The sequence below is a fragment of the Chrysemys picta genome, chromosome 1 (genome assembly GCF_011386835.1).
Source record: "Chrysemys picta bellii isolate R12L10 chromosome 1, ASM1138683v2, whole genome shotgun sequence".
In the NCBI taxonomy this organism is placed as follows: domain Eukaryota; kingdom Metazoa; phylum Chordata; order Testudines; family Emydidae; genus Chrysemys; species Chrysemys picta.
Genome location: NC_088791.1, coordinates 197,822,728 through 197,849,707, shown reverse-complemented (window position 1 = coordinate 197,849,707; position 26,980 = coordinate 197,822,728). Strand labels below are relative to the sequence as shown.

The window sequence follows — 26,980 nt, the reverse complement described above, 5'->3', positions numbered from 1 at the left end:
TATTATGATACAGTCTTTAATTACATGATCATATAATATTTTTCCACGGGACTCCTGCCTCAGTCAGTACACAGAGTGGATAGTGCTCACTCACTTAATGAGCAGCTGTTCAGTATTTTCTTCTACCGTCATTGTTCAAAGTGTGGCTTATTTACTGCACACTATTTACACTGCTCTAAAGACAGAACTATTGATTTCCTCAGGGGCTTTTCTATGGCGCTCATTACTATAACATGAGTGCATCACAAATATTAATTAATTTACTTTTGCAACACCCTTGTGAGGTGGGTGGGATATTAATATCCCCATTTTACAAATGGGAAACTTAAGTCAAAGAGAGATTAAGGTCAAAAGTATCCACTACTTTTGGGTGCCCAATTTGAGAGGCCTAGGACCTGATTTTTCAGAGTATGTAGCATTACACAGCACTTCTTACGTTCAAAGCGCAGCTCCCATTGACTACAGTTGCAGCGCTGAGTATTCAGCTTTTCTATAAATCAGATCCCAGGGTCTCAAGTCAAGCACCCAGAAAATAAGGAACACACTATTAGTGACCACCTTTGAAAAGTCTGGCTTAAGTGGCTTGCTCAGCATCTCATGGGAACTCTGCAGCACAGGAAGGGATAGAATCCAATTCTTCAGGGCAACATTCAACTGCTTGAACCATGAAACTATCCTTTCTCTTCCCACAGTCCCTTGCCTCGTTCACTACACACCTTCCAACTTCTATAATGACAAATAAAGCAGAAGTCCCATAGACGACAGTTTATTTTACTACACAACTCTGATTCTTCCCCAGAGCTGGTCCATCTTGTGTACTAAATGAGGCAGGAGTTCTGCAGAAAAAATAGTAAGTGATCATGTAATTAAAGACTGTTGTATAACTCATACCCACAAGGGAGCCAAACATAGATTGCACAGGCAAGTTTCATTCTGGCATTTCCTAACTTCTGAGTTCTTGACTTTGCCACCATATTAATGTTCTTTTAACATCTTTTCTTGGGTGTATAATATTATCACAAGGGTGCAATTAACATTAGAAGGAGTTACTGAAGAAACTATACTAGTCATGTACTCTTAACCCCGCCCTCCACCCAAATGTTAAACAGAGAAAGCCTCTAGGCCTGCCTTCCCAGGCAAAGGGTTTTGATTGCTTCTAAAAAGTAAAGATGGGGAAATGGCCAGGAATAGGTTTCACTCCAAGGCTAAGCACATAGAGAAAGCCACTGTGGATAACATCAGAGGGAAAAACAATAGTCCAATGGCATGCAGTGCAGTAATTCCAGCAGTTCCAAATGTCCTCCTTTCATCATTTATTTAAGACTTTGTCTAGACAGTGCATTACCATTCATAGAACTTATGACTAATGCCCTGAAAAGCAAAGTAAAATGCCTGAATATTCTAATGCCAGAAATCATCTAGAAATTATGCAAATTTGTTATCAGTTTAAAATACTCCCAAATTAACTTTAAAAAGAATAGTCAAAATTATAGCATGCCATAAGTAAACATTTCCAGAGTATAGGTGTGCTAATTAATGGCGCGGTGCTAATTAAAGGTTAGTTTGAGAATTTGTATAGCTAACCAGTGCAGGCATTTTCCATATATTTTAATATTGGTTTTGTTTTTAAAATTAAGTATATCATGGTAGATGTTGTTTGCACTAACACTGCAGCATCTGAACTGTTCATTAAAGAAGCTTTTCGTTTTAAAAATATACATCAATTACACAAGATATTTTTCAAAAGAGACTAGCGATTTTGGGTGCCTACAATTTGGAATGTCCAACTGAGGCTCTTTAAAAGGGCCTGATTTTCAGAAATGTGCATCCATCCCAAAACAGAGGCACCCAAAAAATCACTAGTCACTTTTCAAACTCTTGGCCAAAATTGATTTTTGTTGGTTTGTGTTATGTAAATAAATATCAACTCTCCTTGACTGCTATTTCACCTTGCCATTATTTGGTTAATTTTTTACACTGTAGAAGTGGTTCTTGAAGGAGGGATTTGATCTACAGTAGTTTTCCACCAACCTGAAGTTACTGCCTGGAAATTTTGTATAACCAACAGTAGTTTTCCACGAGCCTGAAGATACTGTCTGGAAATATTGCAGTCTGTGGCCAAATTCTGCATTGATTTACACCCTGTGCAAAACACTGAAGTCAACAGAATTGCATGAAGGAATAAGTCAGGGCAGAATTTATGTCTCACTATGCTTTTTTTCCCTTAGATTATTTTGAGAAAAAGATGGGTTAACAAAAACAGACACCACTTTTATGTTCCAGTCATTTCCACTGAAATCTTACATTGCCAAAAAGTGATTTAATAAGCAATAAATGATCAACAACTTGCATAATGTATGATGTTATGGGATGGATTTTCAAATGCACCTAAGTGACATAAGACATAAGGGCTTGTATACACAAGAAAGTAGATAATGTTTTCACCCTTCAGCTCATAGAGAGCAGAGAAACGAACCTGAATCATCTTTTAAACCAATATAATTAAACCAGTGTAAAAGGCTGTGTGGACACATTTCGGTATTAAAGTGGCTTATTTCAGTTTAATTAACTTAAAGTCAATTAGGAACAGGTTAATTAGACTGAAATAAGCCACTTTTATCACCAAACTTAGTGCCCATACAAACTTTTGCACTGGTTTAACTATACAGGAAAGTCACACCTTAAGTTATACCAGTTCTTTCTTGTGTCTTCAAAGTCCCACTGAAAGTCAATGGTACTGGTGCTCTCAAGTCACAGAGGTATGTCTACACTGCAGCTGGGAGCATGCCTTCTAGCCCGGCTAGACAGACACGCTCTCTCTCTTTGATCTAGCATGTTAAAAATAGCAGTGTGGATGTTGTGGCAGAGGCATCGGTTTGGGCTAGCCACCTGAGTAAAAGCCCACCCAGACACCTGGGTCCATACTCAGGTAGCTAGCCCATGCTGCAAAATCTGCACTGCTACTTTTAGCACACTAACTCAAGCCCTGCTAGTGCACATCTGTCTTCCCGAGCTGGGAGGTTGCAATGTAGACATACCCTTAAGTACTTTTGAAAATCCCACCCACTGTCTCTAAGGAACTCAGTGTATCTGTAACCTTTGGGAGCTTTTTAAAATGTGGATTTATTGTTGACAACAAGCAGCCTTGTGCAAAATGTTCAACGTGGTCTGCCGGCAGGTGAAACTTATCAGATTTGGAGTTTTGTTATAAACCAGAAAGTCTGATCAGATTCAATGAAAGGTTCACTGCATTTTCCAACTTTTCAAGCAAACCTGGGACAACTTGTGGATTCGTGAAGAAGTCATGACATCAGGCAGCCATTGCATAAGTTTTCCTTTGAATTTTTAGGTTCATTTGAACTCAAAATTCAAAGCACAACTTGAAGATGGCCATGAAGTGCCATGGCTCCAAACTCAAGCAAATATTAAAATAAGTCCTTGTGAAATTAAATCGGCGTGTTTCCAGCAGTCCTAACTGATAGCCCTGTAAAATGAAGTCATCCACAGAACAGGTATAGCACCAGGCAATGACTGGACAAGCTACTTCACACTGCTCTACTAATGTGCATCCACCCTGACACACAGAAAGACAAGCTGTAGGGGTGGCAAAGTAATGCGTTTCCAAAATGGACATTTTGAACCAAATTTACCGATGACCTATGCCAACTCAGCAGTTTCAATGGACTGACACCAGCAGTGAACTTGGCCTTTTGAGTCAAAATCTACAGTGAATCACCTAACAAAAGGAATATTTATTTAAATAATTATTATAATTCTTACATAAAGTGCAATAGAACCCAACTTGTTCATACTCTTCACAGCAATCTGTAAAATTCATAATCTCAGGGACTTCAACGATGCGATACTGCATTTTATAAGACGTCTTAGGACAAACCATCCATGGAATCCATCCTCCACAAGAAGTGTGTTTCTCATATGACTTTTGGTAGGCAACCATTTTAGACACCGTTTTAGTCATGCTATAGTTGCACAGATGGTAGCCTAGCAAGGAGAGGCCTTTTTCTAAAAAATTAAAAAAAAAATCAGGGTTAATGGCTAGCACTACAGAATGAGTTTCCTTCAATGTTTAGATGTAAACTGGGCTATGATCTAGAAAAAAAAGCCATTTAACGAATGATTAATTCTCAGAAAGGCAATTATTAGGAAGAATGTTACTGGAGAAAGTGGACAGATGAAGTCTGCTGATGGCAATTAGTAGTGGGAGTTGTTTTGGTTAGTAAAAACTGTGCAGTTTGTGAGAAGCTCCAGATAAACATAAATGCCTTGAGAGATTGGGCAGAACAATGGCAATATAACTTGGATAAATTTTATGGACATTAACAAAATTAGTCTAAAATTCACATGTGAGTTAAGGGACTCGGAACTTCTATGATTTTCTGAGGAAAAAAACAGAGTTCATAGTGTCTGGAAACAGAAATCAGAGGTGGGAGAAGCTCATTAGGTTTTTTTTTTTTTCTTGTGTGCTTCATCCCATTTTATATTCAATGCCTCAACAACATCCTTTGATAGACTATACTAGAAGACAAGAGTATAGTGACCCCACAACATTTGGAGACATCTTTCCGCTGACAAGCATTCCCAGAAGACCAGGTCACGGGACTTTCTGTTTTACCCTTCTAATTTTTTAGTGGATCAGTGTAAATCCTATGGATCAGCCTTCAGCTGTTATAAATTTGCACGGCTCCACTGATTTCAGTGAAGCTATGCCAATTTATACCGAGGCCTAAAATCTGATCCTATATCTTTTGAGACCTGAAATCAGTTTAGATGAGGTTAGATTTAACCGGGGTAAAATGGCCTCCATAAAGGCATGTGTTAAGTTTAGCCTCAAATCTCTGCTGCTTAGGCCCTGGCCTTGATCTTAGCAGACATCTTCAAAATCTTAAACAGGCCTGCTGTAGAAGGAAAGCAATAGAGGTGAGCTACCACGGATTAGTGGGAGGTTGCTGATGAATTGCATTGGATGAGGGATCCACAAAACGAAAGACAAGTTTTCCTTAATAACACAACCCAAAATTTGCTGACAATCAGAGGGACAGATAACTTGAGAGAGAAGTGTTTTGTTTTTATGCTGTCTCAAGTAAAGGCGTAGTGGTGATGCTTGGCTAAAGTCTTTGTTATATTAAAGTAGTTATGAAGGATACAATGATAATATGTGTCAGTGTATTACACATCATTTTATAAAACAGGATCATTTCAGTCCTCAATCCTGAAAAACCCTTATGAATGTGCTTACCTTTACACACGCAATGGGACTACTCATGTGAGTAAAGTTCTGCACATTCAGAAATGCTGGCAGGATCAGGGCTTTCCTGAGGATGGAATTGGTATCTATTGTATTTTCATCAGATTTATTTCAGATTATGAGAAAACCATTTTAAACATTCAAATACTTCATTTGATAATAAAAACAACTGACTTATCTGAAAAGTTTAATAGGTGAATCCCAATCACATGCACCAAAATGAAAGTATCAAGATGGAGCATTAAAAAAAGGTAGACTAGCAAGTCAAATGAAATATAGTATTTAATTAGAGTAAAATTGTAAGTAATTTTATTTAGGGTTGTGTGATAGATAACATGATTTCCTCTTGAGATTTTATAAAAATGGGAGGGGTGAGGTTTGGAAATGTGAAAAGACTAATCAGATAAACACATCTATATTGGTATAACTTTACACACAGAAAAAGATGGAAGGGGCTTTTAATAAGTTAAATGTGAAGTGGATACAGAAATCAAAGTGTGGTGGGACTACACCTTTCGGGGCTCTCGGAGAACTGTGGGCAGCCAAACAGAGAGAATGAAGCAAGAGAAGCATGTAATCAAAATATGTACAGTACAAATGATTCAAAGATGACAAAAAATATAGATAAACTAATTCAGTGTAAAAATTTTAGATGCTGGTCCTTATACATCACATTTTCAAACACACATGCCCCCCAAAAAACATGCTCACCACATTTGTAAGCAAATGGTGTCCTGTATTTGTGCGCACATAAATGTGTAATTGAAAATTTGGTGGGTTCGTTTTTAAGAGGTCTCTTTGGAAAGTTGGAACCCAGGGCCAGATCCTCAGCTAGTTTAAGTTAGTGTATTTTCACAGAATTCAATGGAGCTCCATTGACTTACATCTGTGGAGGATCTGGCCACAGACCACTTGTGTGATTGTGATTTAATCTCTCTCTCTGCCTCAGTTCTCCAGCTATAAAAAAGGGATAATGCTACCTGACTGGGGTGCTGCGAGCATAAATTAATTATAGCATTCAGATTTTACGGGGATGGAGGGGGCCATACATATAGATAGACAGAGTCTGCTCCTGGGTTTCATAGATCAAAATTGTGATATTCAAGAATTGCAGTGTTACAATTTAAAATGTTAGGCTTGTGTGGGCTGTTCTGCATGCCCCCAGCCACCCCCATCGCCACGACAACAGTGCTCAGATCCCACTGCAATGAGTGTGGTATAAGAACCTGAACAGAATAGCACAATGAGATAAGAGGAAGGTTAAAGATACATATCCTCACATCCAGAGCTGAAAAGACAGTCTAAAGATATCATCACAAATCTAAAGCTTCCAGGGCAACCGCAACCAGCTTTGGATTTGTAGCAACATTCAACATATATACGGATATGAAATCTAGAAAGTAAAATGGTACAGATGTGTGAAAACCAAGTGTAAGTATATAATTAAGAAGCACTGATGTCAGGCCAGATATATGCAATTCAATTTTATGGCTATTTCACTAGGCACGGGTTGAAACTGCCACAGCCAAGAAAGCAGGTTTGAGGGATTCCCATGAGAGTGTAGAAAGATGCACTTCTAAAGAGACTGAACCAAAGCTAACAGAAGCAAGCACAGTTCCAGCTTCTCCTTCTCTGAAGCTAGTTCAGGCCCACAGTGCAGTCTTATTTAAAATAAGGCTTGTTACTATGAGAGCTCGGTTCTCTGGGGACAGCAGTTTCTCCTGAGCACTGTGGCTTAGCACAATTTGGTCTGTTCAGCAAATTGGCATTCTCTGCTCATTAGCTCCCAATCAGCAGGAATTAAAGTGTACTGGATGTGTTTCCACCAACTCACAATTGAAATTACTAGCAAAGCAGATAATCATCTGAAGTTACTTCTGTTACATTAGGTCTGTCATCTTTGAGCATTTCAGCTTTCATTTTAGCAACCTCAAGCATGGGCAGGCAAAGTACAAAGCTATTATACTAAAGCAACAATAACAAAAGCACCTGTGTGAGTATTATTATAAGAGGTGAGCTGCGTTGGTTATTCAATATTCAGCTCAGACTCTGAATTAGGAATAGGCTGTGTTTTGATTTCAAGGTCAAGACCAAATCAGGCCTGGTATATGGGATCATTGTCAAATTTACCAGTGACAAAAACTTCTGAGTTCTTCATGCTAGATTTTCATCCCAAATTATGGAAATCTCACAAGATCAGCTGCTGTCATGTTGGGCTGAAATTTGCAAGAATGCTTGAGATCTAAATCCAAACATGAACCAGAGACAAAGTCCTTAATTGCTTTGATTTGACCTACAATTAAACCCAAAGGGGTGGGTCCTCATCCAGGGGATTCAAACAACTGCTCTGTCTCCAAAATTTGAAAAGATTTGAATTAAAGGTTCTGTTTTCTAGGCTCTCATATCTGAAAACCTCAAACATTTTTTTGAAGCAAGCACAAAAAGATCTCTGTATCTTCTGCCTGTCCCCCCTTCTGTAGGGGGATTATTTAAAATGTGATTTTTGGTAGCGTTATTGAGAAAAATCCATGTTTAAGTAGAGTGATCAGACAGCAAGTGTGAAAAATCGGGACGGGGGTGGTGGGTAATAGGAGCCTCTATAAGAAAAAGCCCCAAATAGCTGGACTGTCCCTATAAAATCAGGACATCTGGTCACCCTATGTTTAAGAAATAGGTTATATATTTTGGTTGAGAATTTCAAAGCCACCGAGGCAATTTTTAAAAAATACAACAACAAAATCCCAGCCAAAAATTAAAAGCTGTTCAAATCTAAATAAATAATGAATTAGTCTAGAAATTAAGAGTAAACTAGGAATTAAAACTGGTGCGCCAAAGCCAGAAATTTGCACGGTTATTTGGCTGGCTTATTCCCATTCATAGCCGATAACTGAATGTGAGAGTTAAAGATGTGCCATCTACACTCTTGCCTTTGCCACCTCATACATCTCTAGAAGTTTGCTAGTTTTAATTTGTAGACACTCCTCAAGACAAGGAAAAGGATTTTTCATCAAAATCGGCACATGACTGAGTATAAAGCTGCAGTTTGAGCCTCTCTTTTCTGGCAAAAGGGAAATGACAGGTTTTTTTAATTGGGCGATTCTTATGTGGTCAATGAGACACAGCTGGGTGTCTGGAGAGCAGAAACAATCACTGGTTCATTTAGCATAAAGAGACATCTCATCATATCCAAACTAAAATACCCAACATTTCTCAGCTGCGTTGTGTATTACTCACCTGTGAAGACATTTCCTTTCCCTTGCCCTGTGGCTGTCCAGAGAATGAAGAAAGAAATAACAATGATCCTGGTCATTGTACCAGCAAAGATTGGCATCGTTCTTCTAATTTCTTTTTTCTCACAGAACAAAAACTCAGTTGTTATTGCATCCAGATTTTTGGAATAAGGAAAAATTTTCCTCTGTTTTTCTCCTTTGCAGATGGGTGATGACAACTGGCTTCTGAACAAAGAGAAAATCCAATGGGTATTTCACCTGTGTAGTCTCATTAATGCTTTCCCCATGGAACTCTTGCATCTCAATTACCGAGCCTACCAGTGCACAGCTTGAACCATCCAATGTAGTCATTTACAAAACAAGATGTTAGAAAAACTGCTGCACTGGTCCGCATCTATCCTTCTGAGCACTAATCCCCTTTTGTGCCTTGAACATCAGACAGGCAGGAACGATATCTCACACAGTTGACTGTACCTCAGCATTCATTTTAAACTCAATTTTGACTCTGGCCAAATCAGAGCTGATGTTATATTATAGTTCACACCTGGAAATTATTGGCCTCAGAAATTCTACCTCTTGAAGTCAAAGTTATTAAAAATAACTGTATATGTTAAAATAATGCTTCCCTCCCAACTTTAAGCTTGCTCACTGGCTGCTTTAGTGCCTCCCTCATTTTATTGTGACCGCACTGTCACCCATGTTGCTGCCCGAGTGAGAGCTAGAATAGGGCTGGGCAGCGATAGGGCAGGATCAGGTTGTATATAAGCAAATTCGGGCATCCAGAACCCCTTTCTGTTCACTATCTAAAACAGGAATATAAATTGCAAAGACAAATGGATCCACACTGTTCAAACACAATGAGCAAGCATAGAAATTGTTCTCTTTTATTGAAAAAACAAAGAAACAAAACAAAAAAAAACCCACAAATCCTCACTAATGAAATGTTATAACTGAGATTTCAGAATGAAGCCTGGAAAGTTTGTTATGGTTATGGTATGCCTACACCACACAAATATATTAATACATAAATACAGTAGAACACCAGAGTTACGAACACCAGAGTTACCAACTGACCGGTCAACCACGCCCCTCATTTGGAACCAGAAGTATATAATCAGGCAGCAGCAGAGGGGGGAAAAAAGCAAATGCAGTACAGTACTGTGTAAACTATAAAAAAATAAAGGGAAAGTTTAAAAGAAAAAAAGACTTGACAAGGTAAAGAAACTGTTTCTATGCTTGTTTCATTTAAATTAAGATGGTTAAAAGCAGCATTTTTCATCTGCATAGTAAGTTTCAAAGCTGCATTAAGTCAATGTTCACTTAACTATTTAAAGAACAACCATAACGTTTTGTTCAGCGTTATGAACATTTCAGAGCTCCGAACAACCTCCAGTCCCAAGGTGTTCATAACTCGGAGGTTCTACTGTAATGCCATATAGCAATCGTACCAATTACTACCAGTGCTTAAGAGAACCAGGTAAAGTTTCTTTGGTGACCACAACTGTGAATTTTCCAATATGTGTGTTTTTAAATCTCAGCCACAACAATGTAACCATACATCTTTGAACAATTACCTTGTTAGACCCCTCAAGTTAAATCGGTGTAGGCCTCCAGGGAACACGCAAGGGCAATGAGTGATTCAATAAGTAGTTTATTTCCTCTGAGTCAGTACTGAGCCAGAGCTCCAGCATAGTATTGAGGACACCTAGCTGCTGTTGGTGCTACCCATCTGTTTTGATGCATGAGATTTAAAAACTTAGACCAGGCTGGGGAAAAAATTCCCTAGAAAATTGAGACAAAAATGAAAAAAAAATCATTTTCATCTAAACTTCCCACTGAAAATTTTGTTTTTTAGTGGAAACTCAAATATAAAAAAAATTTCAGCCAAAAAAAAAAAATCTTTTGAGTTGGAAAGGCTCATGGGAGTTGTAGTTTGGGTGCCTCATGCTCCCATTCTTCTCTGTAGGCCAGGATCCCTAGTTGGACAACACCTCCCATGATGCACTATGGTATCTCCTCTTAGAGAGGGGAGGCAGTGCATTATGAGAGTCCCTCAGCACCATACATCATGGTAGTCTGGCCCGGAAGCTCAGCCCAGCCCAGCCCACAAAGGAGAAAGAGGACATGAAGCAACTGAACTACAACTACAAATTAGGCATAATTTCCAAATAGAAATATTTTGGGATTGGGGTGTTCATTTTTTCACTAAAAAGCCAACATTTCCTGCTGAAAGTAGATTCTTCGTGAAAAAATTTGTTTTGCCAAAAGCTCAATTTTCTGTCAAAAAAAATGTTGACAGAAAATTTTTAACTAACCCTAATAAAACTTTAAGTCCTGACTTATGGTCATTAAAAACTCCATAGTACTTTTGGAAGAACAGAGAATGTTCTGCAATGTCCTGGAAAGATTCAAATGTAGGTAATTACATTCTGCCAACCCATATTTCCACTGAAGTTTCAAGTACATGTGGTATTCCTCACTAACCTAGATTGTTGTATAGCAGGAGTCTCAAAGTCCCGGCCCATGGGCCATCTGCGACCTGAAAACCTCCCCACTGCGGCCTGCAGAAACTTTTAATTAAGTTCTTTCATCCGGCCCTCATGGCTGCTGGCTGAGGGGCAGCGGGGGAGCGGGCAGGAGAGAGTCACATGCCCCTCCCCCCAACGTTGTTCCATCCTGCTGCTCCTGGGACCCTCCCAGGGGTTGCACTCAGCAACGTGTCATTCACCTCGGGCAGCTCAGCTCCCTGCAAGCCGCAGAGGAGAGACCCATGCAGCCACGCTGCCAGCTGTCTGCTGCAGGCTGCGCCCCCCGCAGCTCCCATTGGCTAGGGGAGAGGGACAGAAATATCATCACTAGTTGCTGGGCAGAGTCAGCCATGGAGGCAGCATCATTAATTGCTGGGCAGAGTCAGCATCACTAGTCACCGGGTAGAGTCAGCAGGGGTGGCATGAGACCAAGGGAGTGAGGGGAAAGGGTGGGAAACGGGCTGGGAGGTGGCGTGAACACCATCTTCAGTGACATTATTGGCCCGCTGGGAGGATTTGAGGACTGGCACTGGCCCTAAGGTAAATTGAGTTTGAGACCCCTGTTGTATAGTGTTGCTTTAAAACAACCACAGTATTCCAGAGTTGGCTGCGTAACAACTGTCACCTTATCCATCTCTGACTTCTGAACCTAGAATTTCTGTAGCTAAAGCATGAGCCTCTGCATCTTGCAGTAGAGAACTAATGCTCCCAATTCTGAAAAGATTTATGCACATGCTTGAATTTAAGCTTATGAGTATTGAGTAAGCACATTGACTGGGGTTACTCACATGCCTAAAGTTGAGCATACGGGTAAGACTTTTCAGGATCACAGCTCAAGCCTCTTGCTGGCAGCAGTAGAAGGCTGATGTCCTCTGTGGGCCAGGCACTTAACAGTGTGTTACAACAGCATGTCAATGGTGGATGAAATGACTCCAGGATAAATAAGCAGACGCCAATCCATCCTGAAGTCCTTACCTGACAAAATTCCCATTAATGTCAACGGAAGTTTTGCCTGAAAATTAATACAAACTGAACATGGACTCCAGGATTTGTCCTATAGCTTGTTCTGGGGACCTGTGGTTCACATTTCCAGTGTTTCTTATGTGATATTACTGTTTAGACACATACAACTTTTATTTTCAATAATGCCTAAACACAGCTATGGAGATCACAGAGGCCCTGTAAGATACTTAAGTACAAGTCTAATGTTAAGCATGTGAATCACCCTTTAGAAGCCAACAGGGCTACTCACATGCTTAAATGCTAGACATGTACTTGATGAACTGTGGCTAGAATCAAGAGATTGAGAAAGACCTGCTAGGACATCTAGTCCATTACCCAAATGGAATGAACTGTGCGTAGTATAGCATTTTAAATGAAAAATGTCCTGAGAATAGGCATCCAATTACAAATCTTTCAAAAGTCTTTTTGCAGAGATTCCCATGGCGCTTGGTGACTGTGTTACCTTTACGAAGATTCTTCCTATCCCAGGAGGCAAGTTGATCAAGTTGGCAAGAGCAAATGGGACAAATGCCCATTTTTGCCAAAAAAGTGAGGTCCAGTGTGGCGGAACATGTGGGGGGGCGAGCGGAGATGCCAGCCCTGTGCAGGGAGGAGGCTGGGCTGGGGGGACAGGAGGCAGGGTTCAAGTGTCGGAGGGGGGACGGCAGGGTTCCAGTGACAGCCTCCAGCCGGGGGTCAGCAAGGTTTGAATGACCAGTGACAGCCTCCAGCCGGGGGCCAGCAAGGTTTGAGTGACCAGTGACAGCCTTGAGTGGGGGCAGCAGGGTATGAGTGACCAGTGAATAGTGACAGCCTCTCACGGGGGGCCGGCAAGGTTTGAGTGACCAGTGAGAGTCTGGGGGAGGTGCCTTGGCCAAGCAGCTGGGGACAGCCCCAAGGGGGAGGAGGGCTCAGACAAACAAATGGGGCCTTCCCCATGAACGGGGGGGCTCGAACCAGCCTGCTCGGTGTCCTGTTTTCCCTTTGGGAAATATGGCCACCTTAGGCAGCATGTGTGCTTTGTATTGCTGCAGTTTTTATAGTGAGTCGTGCTTGATTTAGTGGCAACAAGTCAATAGAGAGTGAGTTAATAGAGGTAAGTTAAGCACATTCATCCACCATTTGGAAGATTTAAATATTTTTATAAACAAAGGTTGACAAGCATTTATAGATTTTGTGTTCAGACCTGGGCAGGGGTGAAAGTAACTTAAAGGATTTACCGGTAATCCAGAATCCTTGTGAGGGGGCGGGGCCTGTACCAAAAGAGGGGTGGCCTCTACTGGAAGAGGCAGGGCCTTTAAATCCCCAGGCCTTAAATCAGAATTTAAAGGGCCCAGGGCTGGGGCTGTGGTAGCAGCAGCTGGGAGCCCTGGGCCCTTTAAATCACCCCCAGAGCTACCAGCTGCAGAGGCGGCTGGGAGTCCTGGGGGTGATTTAAAGGGCCCGGGGCTCCAGCAGCTGGAGCCGCGGGCCCTTTAAATCACCATCAGAGGAGGCCCCGGCCTCTGGCAGAGCTTTAAAGGGCCCGGGGCTCCACTGCAGTAGTGGCAGCCGGGAGCCCCTGGCCCTTTAAATCACCACCAGAGCCCTGCCGCCGCTACCCCAGGGCTCCAGCAGCGGGGCTCAGGCGGCGATTTAAAGGACCCTGGAGGGTAGCAGCAGTGGGAGCCCCGAGCCCTTTAAATCACCACCCGAGCCCTGCTGCCGGAGCCCCGGGGTAGCAGCAGTAGCCGGGAGCTCGGGCGGTGATTTAAAGGGCCCGGGGCTCCATCTGCCGCTACCACCCCAGGCCCTTTAAATCGTCCCCGGAGCCCTGCTGCCAGAGCCCTGGGGTAGTGGCGGCAGGTCTCCAGCGGAAAGTTAAAGGGCCCGGGGCGGTAGCGGCGGCTGAGCCCCGGCCCTTTAAATCACCGCCTGAGGCCCGCTGCTGCTACCCCAGGGCTCCAGCAGGCTCCCGGGATGATTTAAAGGGCCCGGGGTGGTAGCGGCTACCGGAGCCCTGGATCCTTTAAATAACCACTGCAGCCCCGCCGCCGCTTCCCCAGGGCTCCGGCAGCAGGGCTCTGGTGGCAATTTAAAGGGCCCGGGGCTCCAGCCACTGCTGGGAGCCCCAGGCTCTTTAAATTTCTGCCAGGGGAAGCTGATCTGCCCCGGTACGGTGCACTGGCTCTTGCCGGTACTCTGTACCGGGGCGTACCGGCTTACTTTTACCTCTGGACTGAGGCCATTTTTCCCTGTTCATTTCTCTCTAGGTCATGTGTTATCCCTCAAGAGCCTAATGGAAAGATTGCTAATTGCCACTTTGGTGGGGGGAAAAGAGAAAAACCATGCAGTGGAATGAACGCTCTCACCCTGGTCTGCCAGTGGTGTGTGGTGGCAAACTCTGGGAGGAGCTCATTGCAAGGGCTCAATCTATAACATTTGCAGCTGCTCAAGTATCCTGACTGCTTTGTTGATATTCTCTGCAATTACATTTTTAATGTATTAATTTGCCCAAATAGATGCAATTTGCCCAAGGATGGGCTAACTGTGCCAGGTAAAACCAGGGCAAAAATAAATGAATGAATTAAATTAAGGGGTAAAGAAGCAGGTTGTTTCAGAGGGGGAGCACTGGATTTGAATCTTCTAGATTGGGAGGTTATAATTTTATTGTGGCTGAAAAGTGACTTTCCCATTATAATTTTATGTACTTACTTCTTTTGACATGTTCAGCTTTTATTTTAACTTGTACTTTTGAAAAGGGTATGGAAACAGATTCCTTTGTTTGGGTCAGGCATTTGATTGCAGAAGGTCAATTGATCTAATATTCACTTTACTCTATAATTACTTATTTTGTATTTCAATTAGTAACAGCTACTTGAAATATCCTTAGGAGCCATGCTCTGTATGTGACAAGACAGTGAGTGGTTTACACATTTAGACCCAAAAATAGAGGGCTGTGCCCTTGAGTTCCAAAGGAACCCGATAAAGGCCTTTACATTCTACAGCTACAGATGTTGTTTTGTAACTAGTTTGACAACCTCATCTGGCTAGAGCTGGTAGGAAATTTTCAAACTAAACAGTTTTTCATCATAAAATGCCAATTCATTGAAACCAAAATGTTTTGTGGAAGTGTATCAATTTCAATTAACTTTTGACAAAACTGGTTTCTTGCTAGCTCAGCTGGAGAGCTGCTGAGGAGCCTGGGTTCCTAGGAGCCATTGGCCCCATTCTGAAGACCGCCTGTGAACTGGGGACCACAAGATTCCCAGGGTCTGCAGCTGTCCCATCATGTAGACTCTCTGAGGATCAAAGACCCCAGGGCTTCCAGGCTAACTGCCATGAAGCTGGGAGCCTGGAAGCCCTGAAAGTCACAGCTGAGCTGGGAATCTTGGAGCTTGGGCTCCCAGGCTCAATTTTGGTTTGAATGGCTTTAAACAAACTATTTCAATTATTTTGTAATGAAATAATTTCAGATTTTCCCTTTTGAGAGAAGTTTTGAATTTTCTCTTTTTTGTTCCAAAATTATTCAGAATTTCCAATGGAATGAAAATTTTGACTTTTGATCTACCCTTCATCTAACCCAGTTAGTACAAACGGGGTTGAATTGTGTCTGTAACAAGGTCACTGCCTACACACAGAGTACCCCCTTCATTAGATGGGGTATCTCTGCACCACCCCTGCCCCAGTTTTCCCTTTTGGGGGCTCCTTGAAAAACTCCATAGCCAGGTTTCGCTGTTACAGTGTCTTGGCCCTCCAGTTAAGTCATTTAACAAAGAGTGCACCTTTTGAGGGTACAACTGTCCAAAAAGAGAAACACAAAAAAAATCAAGAGTCTACACCCCAGCTTCAAGCTGGGCCCAGCCCTTCCATCCTGAGGAGCTGGTCTGTCTTCCACCGAGACACACTTCACAAAGCCCTCTAGCTCAGTTTTCAACCTTTTACAGGCCCTTTTCAATCTCCCACCCCCGCCCCGGCTCCTTTGGGTTGCTCCCTTCTCCTTTGCTCAGCAACAATTCCCAGGGCTTCCTTCCTAGAGTCTTCCTTCTCCTCCCCTAGAGGAAAAATAGCCTCTCTAGGCCCTCATATCTTTCTTAAGAGGCCTACTTAAACCACTTGACTGCAAGTCATGTGACCTTGCTGTTTTTCACCACCTGCAGAGGCTAGCTAATTGTGTCACAGCTGAGGCTGAGGTTCATCTCCTCGTAAAGATCCAGCCACTCTGTGACAGCATGTGATGCTTCCTGGGGGGTAACTCAGGGTTGTGAGGTAGGTCACTATCACCTGCCCTATGTGTGAGGAAGCCTTGTCAGCACCTGCCAGAGGTCAGCTCCCCAACTCCACCAGCCATGCACAACACAAGCACTCCCCTCTAAGCATTGCAGGCCCTGCTGTCATTCTACAGGTTAGCAACAGGCACGCTCCAATCCTCAAGCTCTCCAAGTGTCTCCCTGGAGTGTCCAGTCTCTGGTCCACTGGACACTCTCAGTATTTGCTGATTCACTGCTCCCAGGGGAGCAGCACACTCCAGCTTACCAGTTCCACCTCAGATCACCGCTCTGCCAAACACACACGGCACTGAGATTTGCTTATAGTGAAATCAAGAATAAGTTTAACAACTCACAGAGATTCAAAGTAATAGCAAGAAGTAGTATTGGAAACAAATGGTTACATATAAAAGAAAGTCATAAGTCTCAGCTCGTGAATGAGTGTTAATTAATGAGATACTCTCATGTCCCGCAGAGTTTGGCTTACCCAAAATCCTTGCAGCACTTTTCAGCCAGGCTTCGCTGTGATCCTCCTTTCATGAAAGTAAGGCCTGTTTTACCCTACAAAGTTATGTCAGTGTAAGTTGCCTTGCGTCAATCTATTGATGCATGTGTCTATACTCAAATTTGCCTCCTGCCAACATAAGCACCCTGTTACAGCAACGCAGTAACACCACCTCCGAGTGGCATTGAGCAATGGTCGACAAACTGTGGTTGACACAGGGTGAGTGTAGACACTCCGTTACCTGTGTCAACCCTGCCAGTCCTTCAGTAGCTCTCCCACAATGTCTGACAACTGACAGCTCTGATCACAGTTGTGAACTCCACTGCCCAGGGGTCAGAGAGATGGGAAGCCACACCACCCCTTTTAAAACCCCTGTGTATTTCTGAAGTGCCTTTTCCTAATTTCCCAGCCTGGTGAGCACACCTAGCAGCTCTCCATTGTTGTGTGCAACTGCCTAGCTGACAATGCTGGCTACGTGCTCCAGATGAGCTCCTGACTGGAATAGACAGGAGATACTGGATCTCCTGGGACTCTGGGGAGACGAGGCTGTGCAAGCACAACAATGGACCAGTAATAGAAATGTGGACGTCTAATAGCAGATTGCATGGGGGAATCAGGAGAAGGGCTACAACAGGGACCAGCAGCAGGGCTGTGTGAAAGTGAAGGAATTGCGTCAGGAATACTAGAAGGCATGGGGGGGCCCAACAGTCTAACTGGTGGTGAGCTGCAGACCTGCCCCTTTTACAATGAGATTCATGCCATATTTGGAGGAGACCCCATCAGCACCTGGCAGAGTATTATACATACCTCCCAGAACCCCAAGGCAGAGACACCTTCCATGAACACCGAGGAGGAGGAGAATGTAGTTCCATAAGCCAGGATTCCACTGCAGTCTGGTTGGTCCCGGCAGTTGAGTATGGTTGAGCCTGATGCTGGGGAAGGAACATCAGGTAAATGTGTGAATGCATTTTCCATTACAATGTTTAAACGTACAGATGGTGCCTGACCCCCAGCTTAGCGGGACACAAGTATAGATTTTTCATTAATGTCTTCAACTGGAAGAAGTAGCGGTACAACAAACAGAGATATGGTGTTATCTGCTTTTAATTCCCCTACAGGGTAAGCGGAGCAGTTTGTTTACCTACATAGGGATGTACCTTGAAATCCTCCTGAGAGATCTCAATGAAACTTCCATGGAGGCACTCTGTAATCCTCCCCTGAAGATTTCTAGGGCTGGCAGCCTGTAGTGAGTAGATGTGGTGCTCCGGTGCCCCAGAGAGGGAAGAGCCCATCCGGAGGCCGCAGTGGGCAGAGCCAGGGAGCTCTGAGCCCGCCCCTGCTGGGGTCAGGCGGCAACCCGGAAGTATAAAGGCTGGCCCTCAGAACTCAGTCAGGCCCCAGCTGCCGAAGAGACCAGATGTCTCCAGCCGAACTCGGGGCTGGGAAACCTCTACAGCCCGGGGCAGCCGCCGGGCCCGCCCTGCGCCCGCTACCCAGAGGAGCCGCCGGGCCTACCGAACGATGCCTGGCCAGACGAACCCATGGTCCAGGATCCCCCCGAGGCCGAGGCCGGCCCCCAGGTAGGCCCAGAGGGGGAGTGTGGAAGTAGCCTGGGGGCAGCCAACCCCAGTCTGGCTGCAGCCTGGGGTCAGCTTTCCCCTTGTTCTTTCCCCTTGTTAAGTTCTGTTCCACTGATTTATTTCAGAAGTTTTTACTGTATTTGTTTTTTAATTGCAGAGAGGATTTTTGCACTGGTTTTGGTATGCACTAAAATCTGTTTTGTTGGGAAATAATTCATTGTTATGACTTCACAACGTATGCTGCAGAATACCTAGCACTGCTGCCAACCTCCACTACTTGTTCTTGTGCAGAGCTCCAGAACTCATAGGATCAGTGACAAACACAGCATAATAATTATAATGTACAGAGAGCACCACAAACTTAATAGGTGCATTAACAGTGTTATATCATAGATGTAGACCAAGCACCACACCATTCCCTACAGCCCCCAGAACTTTAGGACCACAGCCCACCACACCATATTACTGTGGCCCATGGTTAAAGTGCTCTTTCAAGGCATGGTGAGAGAATCCTGCCCACACAGTGAAATAATAGTGTTACAAACTGGTCACACAAAGACAACCACATACCAGCCGAAGCCTCTGCCAAGAGTGACACATGTTTAGCTGCCATGGCTACACACACCATGTTTACAGCCAGCAACTGTTCACAAACTTAGTTAAAAGTTCTAGTGCAGACAGGAACTAAAGCTAAAAATCTAGTTTCCCCAAATACCTCCAGGACCCACTACTGTCCAGAAGCCCCATGTGGTAAAGATACGACCAGAGGCAGCAATACTTTAGTCACCCTTCTGCACCAGGGAATCCTCCTGCAACCTCTTCAAGTTAAACCCGTCTTCTCCCTGCAGCTTAGCGAGGGACTGTGTTCTCTCTCCCTCTCCCTACTCAGAAACTCTCCTTTCCACTGCTGCACCCTGAAACTTCATTAATGCCGCAGCCTTGCTGCCTCCTCTCCTTGACGTTGTTTTAACATTGCCAGCTCTCCTGTATGTGGTGGTTTTCTTAAAACCACAGCTCCTGGAGTTATGTGATTTCAGCAGGCTCTCTGGTTTCCTTGTGTGAAAAAGTAAGTTGGGGGGGAAAGCTTTAAAATGTGACCCCTAAAGGTTCCAAAACCAGAAAGTGAATGGAGAGAACCCCCACATTATTATTTTTTAAATCTTGTCATTTGTAAGCCAATCTAATGTCTTTTGAACACTTGGGGTTGACAATACTGGTGCTGGCTCCTTCTGTTTTCTCTCTCGCACCTGTCCTGGGAGCACCCTGGTCCTTACTGTCCCAACTATTGCTGAGTGCCTTCTTCCCTCTTTCCACTACTTCCTGTTCCTCTTTGCAATAGCTCCACTTATTAACCCATTTCACTTGCCTGTTCCCCTCTGCCCCCCTTACCCTGACTCCTCTGAAGCTCTTTTAGACTCCCACACCAAGCACCTCCCTCCCTCCACCTTGTCCCTTTTCCCACCCCCCCACTCCCAACTGGTGTAAACACCAAGGAATGAGAATTAGACCAATATAATGGGGTAACAGGACAAAACTAAGAAAGGGAAATAACTGTCAGGAAACCCTTTCCAACAATGGAGTCTGTTAGGCTGTGGAATGACATTTAAAAATTAGCCTGCAAAAAGAACTAGTGAGTGTACTCTAGGGAATAATCATAAATTGGCAGAGAAATGGCCAAATAGCTCTTTTCCCATCTCTGGCTTCTCAATTCTATTTTTAGTTTAATATCACACAGCTCCAGTGAGAAGCCAAAACTAGTGGAAGAACTTGTTTTCATCAAGAGCAGCCTGACATTATTCAATGATAAATATGTTTGAATTTACCAAATATATTTGGCTGCAGCAGTAGGACCCCATCCTGCACCAGTGAGGTCAATTTGAATTTTGTTATTTACTTCAATGGGAGCAGCATCAGACCCTTAGCAGGAAGTGGTGGATTTTTTTATTCTTTGCAGTGTCACTCACAGGAGCATAATGCTATCAAATATGATCTATAATAAACAAAGTTAACATCTGAAAAATTAAACCTTTCTCCTTTTGTAAGCCAGGTATGGAAGGAAGATGATATGTGCTTATTTTTAATATACAATACTGCTTTACCTCCCTATGGCCTTAAAAAAAGCCAGAGGTAAACAAAGGCTAACAGCAACAGAGGGTCCTGTGGCACCTTTGAGACTAACAGAAGTACAGGGAGCATAAGCTTTCGTGGGTAAGAACCTCACTTCTTCAGATGCAAGTGTCTTGCATCTGAAGAAGTGAGGTTCTTACCCACGAAAGCTTATGCTCCCAGTACTTCTGTTAGTCTCAAAGGTGCCACAGGACCCTCTGTTGCTTTTTACAGATTCAGACTAACACGGCTACCCCTCTGATACAAAGGCTAACAGTGTATTCCCACACATACCATTACTCACCACAGCAGGGTCAAATGCTGGAGTGACTTATATGCTCTGCAGCTCCATTTACTTTAATAAGATAGCACAGGATGCATATCATTGCAAATTTGGGCCCAACTTTTTAATGCACATTATCACTATCAGACCTTTGGGGTCATTCCGTTGTAGTGTAACTCCACTGAAGTCAACAGAATTACACCAAAGATGAATGTGCTTAGTAAATCTTGCTAGTTGATATAAATAAGCTAATCTTCCTCAAGTAAACTTCCCACAGTAAAAAAAATCATTCTTATCATTCAAGATTCAGACCTGCTCCATTTCCTTTCCTGTTTCAGAAAATCAATTTTTATACCTGACATCTTTGCCTAATTTCATAAGCAGTGAAATGTACGTTTCCAGAATCCTTATTCACACTCATTCCCCAGAGTTAGGGCACTAGCTTGGGACTTGGGAGACCTGTGTTCATTTCCCACCTCTGCCACAGACATCCTGTGTGACCTTGGGCCAAGTCTACGCTAGACCTTTTGCCTGTGTAGTGTCATTTAGGGGTGTGATTTGTTTGCAACATTTCAATACCAACAGATGCCTTTGTTATACTGGCATAAAAGTGCTTTTGCTGTTATAATTTAGTTTGCTCGGGGAACCAGTATAAGTTACACCGTCAAAAGCACTTTTTTGCCAGTATAAGCTGTGTCTACGCTAGGATGGATGGTTTGCTGGTATAGTTACATCGATATAGTTATACTTGCAAACCTTTTCTACTGCGGATCTGGGCTTAATCCTGTTGTGCCTCAGCTCCCCATCTGTAAAATGAGGATAATAGCACTGACCTACCTGACTGGAGTGTTGTGAGGATAAGTACATTAGAAATTGAAGTGCTCAGATACTACAGAAATGGGACTGAAGTGACTGACAGACAGACAGTGATATACCCAGAAAAGTTCTCTCATATAGAACAGTCTCTTACTGTATTAAATTACTTGTTCTTTTTTTAAACCAACCCACATTTCCATAGGCAAGTTGTTTTGTTTTTCCTCTAATATGCTCAGCTGTATAAAAATGATTCATGAGGAAAAAAGTTCTTATTGGTAGCAGCAGAAAAAAAATCCCATGAGTCAGGAGCAGGTCATGCTGAACATCTGACTGATCTTATATCTCTGAGTGAACCAAGATTGTGTAATTTTGGGGTCACTGAAGCGCTCATTTTCTGTAGTTCTTTGATGGTACAATCCTGCTCAAAATGCAGACCTTACAAAACCTAATAGCAGAATAAGACTATTGCTCAGACCTCACACTGTACTTAGGAAATACTGCTGGAAAGAAGACATCCTTTTGAAAAGTTCTTATACAAGAAATAGTGCTGTTACTTTTTTGTTTGCTCTCGATAAAAAACAACAGAGTTCTTAATATGAAAGCAATCCAAGGGACAGAGCCTGCCTGCTGCTATGCAGGTTCACTAGTGACGCAAGAGGGTACTAGAGCGGCCTTAGAATCATAGAATCATAGAATATCAGGGTTGGAAGGGACCTCAAGAGGTCATCTAGTCCAACCCCCTGCTCAAAGCAGGACCAATTCCCAACTAAATCCCAACTTCCCTCCTCACTCTGCCCCTACCGTTGTGCAGGACCAGATTCTAATTTAGGGCTTGATTCAGCAAACTATTTAAGCATGTGCCTACATTTAAATACACCCATACTTGATGTCAATGAGACTACTTACATGCTTAAAGTTAGGCATGTGCTTAAATACCTTGCTGAATCAGGGCCGTAGTGCTCAAGAGTGGCAGACCCTTCCAAACGGCAACAGGACCATGGCAGCTAGGGGATGTGACCAAACTACTGCTGTGGCATAGTCTCTAACACATGCTAGCTAAGGGTACATACTGCTCCTTTTCAGCCCACTTTTTGTCCTCCTAACCTGGCCCATTGAATCCTGCCCTGACCATTAAGATATAAGAAGCAAAGTATGCAACAACCAGACTTCTTGATTCCCCTCCACTCAGTTTTGATCAATTGACCCTAGTTTACAACTAAGGAATGTCTAAATAATAAAATAAAATAAAATAAAATAAAATAAAGCAAGCTTAACACCTAAGGATTTTTTTTTTAATTGCAGACAATGTTCTATATTATAGACCTAAGAGAATTTTTCAGAATCCCTTTAGGTTCAGATTGTCCCAAGCTATAGGTGGGTATGAAAAGTCTTTATTATTCAAAAAGCTTTACTACCACACTGTTTACCAAGAAAATGTTTTCTGTGTGCTCTAGTGTCAGTGTCAATAAATGACAGACAGACTTATAAAGAAGGATCATCCTGAATCTGCAGCACTGGATGGAGGTAAGCACATTAAGGCTGGATCAAATTCCGATCTCCTCACTCACTTCTTACTCATGCCAACAGCCCAGTTAGCTTCAGGAAGGGTTTGCCTGAGTAATGACTAAGGACAACAGGATCTGTCTCAGTGCTTCTGAGGGTTAGAAGGAAACCAGCAGAGTTTTTCCAGTAGTAGTTCCAGAGAATTAATTGGATCAATTTACAGGAAAGTATGTAGAGGGGTGTCTTTTTTTAACACCTTGGCATTGTAACCCTCCCAGACAAAGGCTGGATTGCTAGTGTACCAAGGAGGGAGGGTTTTTTTTAATAAAAATGAAACAACCAAACAAAATCCCTCAGCTGCAAGAAGAGAGAGAAATAAATTGCATGCCAAATAATAATAATAATAATCCGACAAGCTACAAACAGAAACTTATTTCTTTGCGTGAATTTGAACACACTGAGAATTTGCCAGTAGCTCCATGGTTGTTATTTCTGGATCTGAAAGACTGATTTTTCTTTATTTTACAAAAAGCATTTGGATCCTCAATCATATTTGTTTATGAAATGTTTTTTTTAAATTACACTCATTTTCAGATTCAGATTACATAATTAGAATGGAAAAGCCAAACACTTTGTGGCTTCTCTGCTCCTCGCCCTCCACCTCTCTAAAGTTTACATTAATCCGCTTTGTGAACCATAGCAGTAGGTGTTCCCAAAGGGCCAAAACGGAGTAATTCAGACTTGGTCAGAAGGCACTACCACTCTTTCATTCTGCCACCAGGTGACTTCTGTAATATGAAGGTAAGGTGACCAGATGTCCTGATTTTATAGGGACAGTCCTGATATTTGGGCCTTTTTCTTATATAGGCTCTTATTACCCCCAACCCCATCCCGATTTTTCACACTTGCTATCTGGTCACCCTATATAAAGGGTCCATTGACTTCAAAGCATTAAAAAAAAAAAAAAAAAAACAAACAAACCACTCCTAACTACACAACCACATTCTAGCCTGCAAGCAGGATTCATTTTACCAGGTATCCGAGAATAGATTTCAAATAGGGACCATTTTCAATTAGGTAACGGAACAGCACACATCCTACTAATTGTAACCTATAGACTTCATACAAAATGTACACTTTGCATTACTTTCAGCAACAAGGAAGAAGCTTCCATTGGCATACACGGCACTGGAACATGATTTTCACGCTAGTGTGGGTGAACTATCCTTCTGTTTCAACACAATCTACTCTGTACTCATATTTCCACTTCTGATGCCAGGAAAGCTGTGCGGCTGTCTCCACACCCTCTGCTACACAGAGCCATTGCCTGAGCTAGGTAGCACCCCCTGGCTCTCCAGATCCCAAAGCAAGTAACATCTATCCCAGTTCCCAAAAGCGTGAACTGCTGCCACAAAAAAAAGCAGTTTCTCTATGATACTAGAGTGTTGAAAAGAGATGTTTAAAAACACTAAATGCTGGTTTGGAATGACACCCTGTATTGCATCACGGGCAGGTACCCCATAAAAGAAACATAGGAAAGTACCAAATGAAATGGACAGTAGGACTTTCCTTGAGTTGCCTATGATGCATACTTGATCAAGAAAAAAGAGAAGTAATGAGACATGCATGGGAAGAAAGTGATGCTCTTTTTGAAGTTGGACACTTAGAGGTACATTTTTACAGGGGTCTCAAACTAGCTTCTAAGTATTCTGATGGGAGAAAAGATGAGGCAATAACTAATAGAATGCACATTTTTATTTATTATTTATTTAGATTCACAGAACACAAACAAAACTGAAAGAATTTCAGTTACTTTATACTTTTTTAAAACCCTCCTTTTTTGGTTAGAGATCACCCTTCACAAAAGCAGTTGCTACTAGAGAAACTTTCTGTGTTTCCTTCCATGCTGATCTTATATATGGAGAAAACTCCCCATCGAAATTATCCTCTTTTAAATCCCTCCTTAAAACCTAATGCCTGCTTCTGGTTAAACAAGCACATTTGTCTGTTTTCTCTATCCTGTTTGAGACCTAGATTGCAAGCTCTCTGGAGCAGAGACTCTCTTCTTTCTTAATTGCTCGTACAGTGCATAGCACAATGGGGCCCAGATCTTAGACCTTACTATAAGAGAACAATAATAATAATACCAGGTGACTCTCTAGATCCCAGTATACATTTCGGTACATACAATATTCCATAGGACCTGATAAAAAATTTATACCCAAGCACGTCATCTTTGTAATTTGTTTCTAACAATCTACAGACAATCACAGTTTGTATATTTTGATCGACAGTCTTACATATGTTACAGTACAAGTGACAAGAGCTGAAAGATTTTTTTTTAAATCCAATGTTCTTTTAGTTCCTTATGCTGAGTTTCCCATTCTGCATTTCTCTTAGCTTGAACAATAAAAATAGATTAGTCAGTATCACTTTTGCTTATAGTTTGTTTCTTGTCAATATCACTGCCAAGTTCAGATGCAATAGCACAATATAAATACTCCGGGGGAGACCTTGATTTGGTTCAAAAAAGTGTTAATATTCAAAATAAAAGTAATAGAATGATATTGGTCTTCACTTATCAAAGCTTTTTTTTTAAAATAAATGCTAAATTTCAACCTTGATTTTAGTCCTAAAACATTACAAGTCACTGCCTTGACTAGTAGTAACAGCTTGAGATAAGGAAGAACCAACTCTGGAATGAGGTAGAAGAGACAGGAAGGAGGGGAATAAAATAAAATAAAAGTAAGGGGCTGAGTTTCATTCTTGGACAATCATGTCAGTGAGAGTAGAAATGGCTCACTGTGCATTGTGTTATGGGACTGGATTTTTGTAAACTCTCTAAACCTTTTCTCTACCAGTACCATTCAAGCCTCTGCCTTTAACAAGCCTTTGTATGCACAGTGAAAAGGCAGGTCCCACAGCTCCTTATTAACTTGTTTATTCTTTCCAGCCATCTGCATTAAAGATAAATCATATTGCACAAATAGTAGTTATGAAAACAGTGACATTTATTTTGTTTTGACATTTTTAAGGATCAATATAAAGTTTCTCTTTAAAGGGGCATTTGAAAGGTACATTTATAAACAGTTTGATGTTTGAAATATTTATCTATGCCTGTAAAAAAAAAATTACTGTTCTATGGTTATGTTTAAATAGAAGAGGGCAGTATAAGAAATCTGCAATTCAGCCTGAAAGTTAATAACCTAATTTGGTCATTTGGGTGAATTGTTCATTTCACTTGCAGGAGCAGAAGAGCAAATTTGAATCCCTTTATATTTTTAGACCTCAAAAGAAAAAGGCTGCTTTTGACATCTCAGTGGGCTGATCCTGCAGTCTATTATTATCCTCTGCTTTCTAAATTCTTGTTTTCAAATTTTGGTGTCTACTCATGCTGTTATTAGCACCTTGTTTTGGAGATAAAAGGCAAAAATTCAGCTGCACTACATGGCCTTTGCTTGTATGGGAGAGGGAAAGAGACAGTTACCATGTAAACAAACAAACAAAAAACAGAATGAAATGTGACTTGCTCCGTTGAGCTCATCAGCAGCTAAGCTTGAATTTCATCAGCTCTCCTATCAACAGCAAGATCCAGTGTAACAGAATTTACCATAAAAGGAAATGTGGGGTTTTACTGTTATCAAATGGATTAAACAAAACAAAACACATCACTATTTGAAGCATTTCATTGTAGGATGTGTGTAATTTTTTAAAATACATACTATGCCCATTGTGGCAGTCATCAGAACGGCTCCGCATTTTTTTATATCATGATTATTTTCATCCGGTCACTGCAAGGACTGTTTCCAGTACTAAGCTATATATTCTCAATAAATGTTGCAGGAATTATCTGAATGTAAATGAGGACAAACATGCCAAAGGTGCAGTCCAAGGAACCAACAAGGCCCTTATCC

The 26,980-nt window shown here is 42.2% G+C and overlaps 1 protein-coding gene across 6 annotated transcripts in view; it reads right to left on the bottom strand.

Moving 5' to 3' along the window:
- UMODL1 (uromodulin like 1) overlaps window positions 1–26,980 on the bottom strand; it is a 96,687-nt gene that overhangs the window by 57,176 nt on the left and 12,531 nt on the right. For 3 of the 6 annotated variants that reach the window (XM_065577706.1, XM_065577737.1, XM_065577713.1), the window contains exons 2-4: window positions 17,586–17,710; window positions 8,501–8,721; window positions 3,781–4,023 (exon numbers count right to left, since the gene is read on the bottom strand). In XM_065577706.1, the coding sequence (XP_065433778.1) occupies window positions 3,781–4,023; window positions 8,501–8,721; window positions 17,586–17,710 (589 nt within the window). Of the gene's footprint in view, window positions 1–3,780; window positions 4,024–8,500; window positions 8,722–16,760; window positions 16,835–17,585; window positions 17,711–26,980 lie in introns of all 6 variants that reach the window. The other 3 variants (XM_065577728.1, XM_065577718.1, XM_065577743.1) reach the window with 2 other exon arrangements.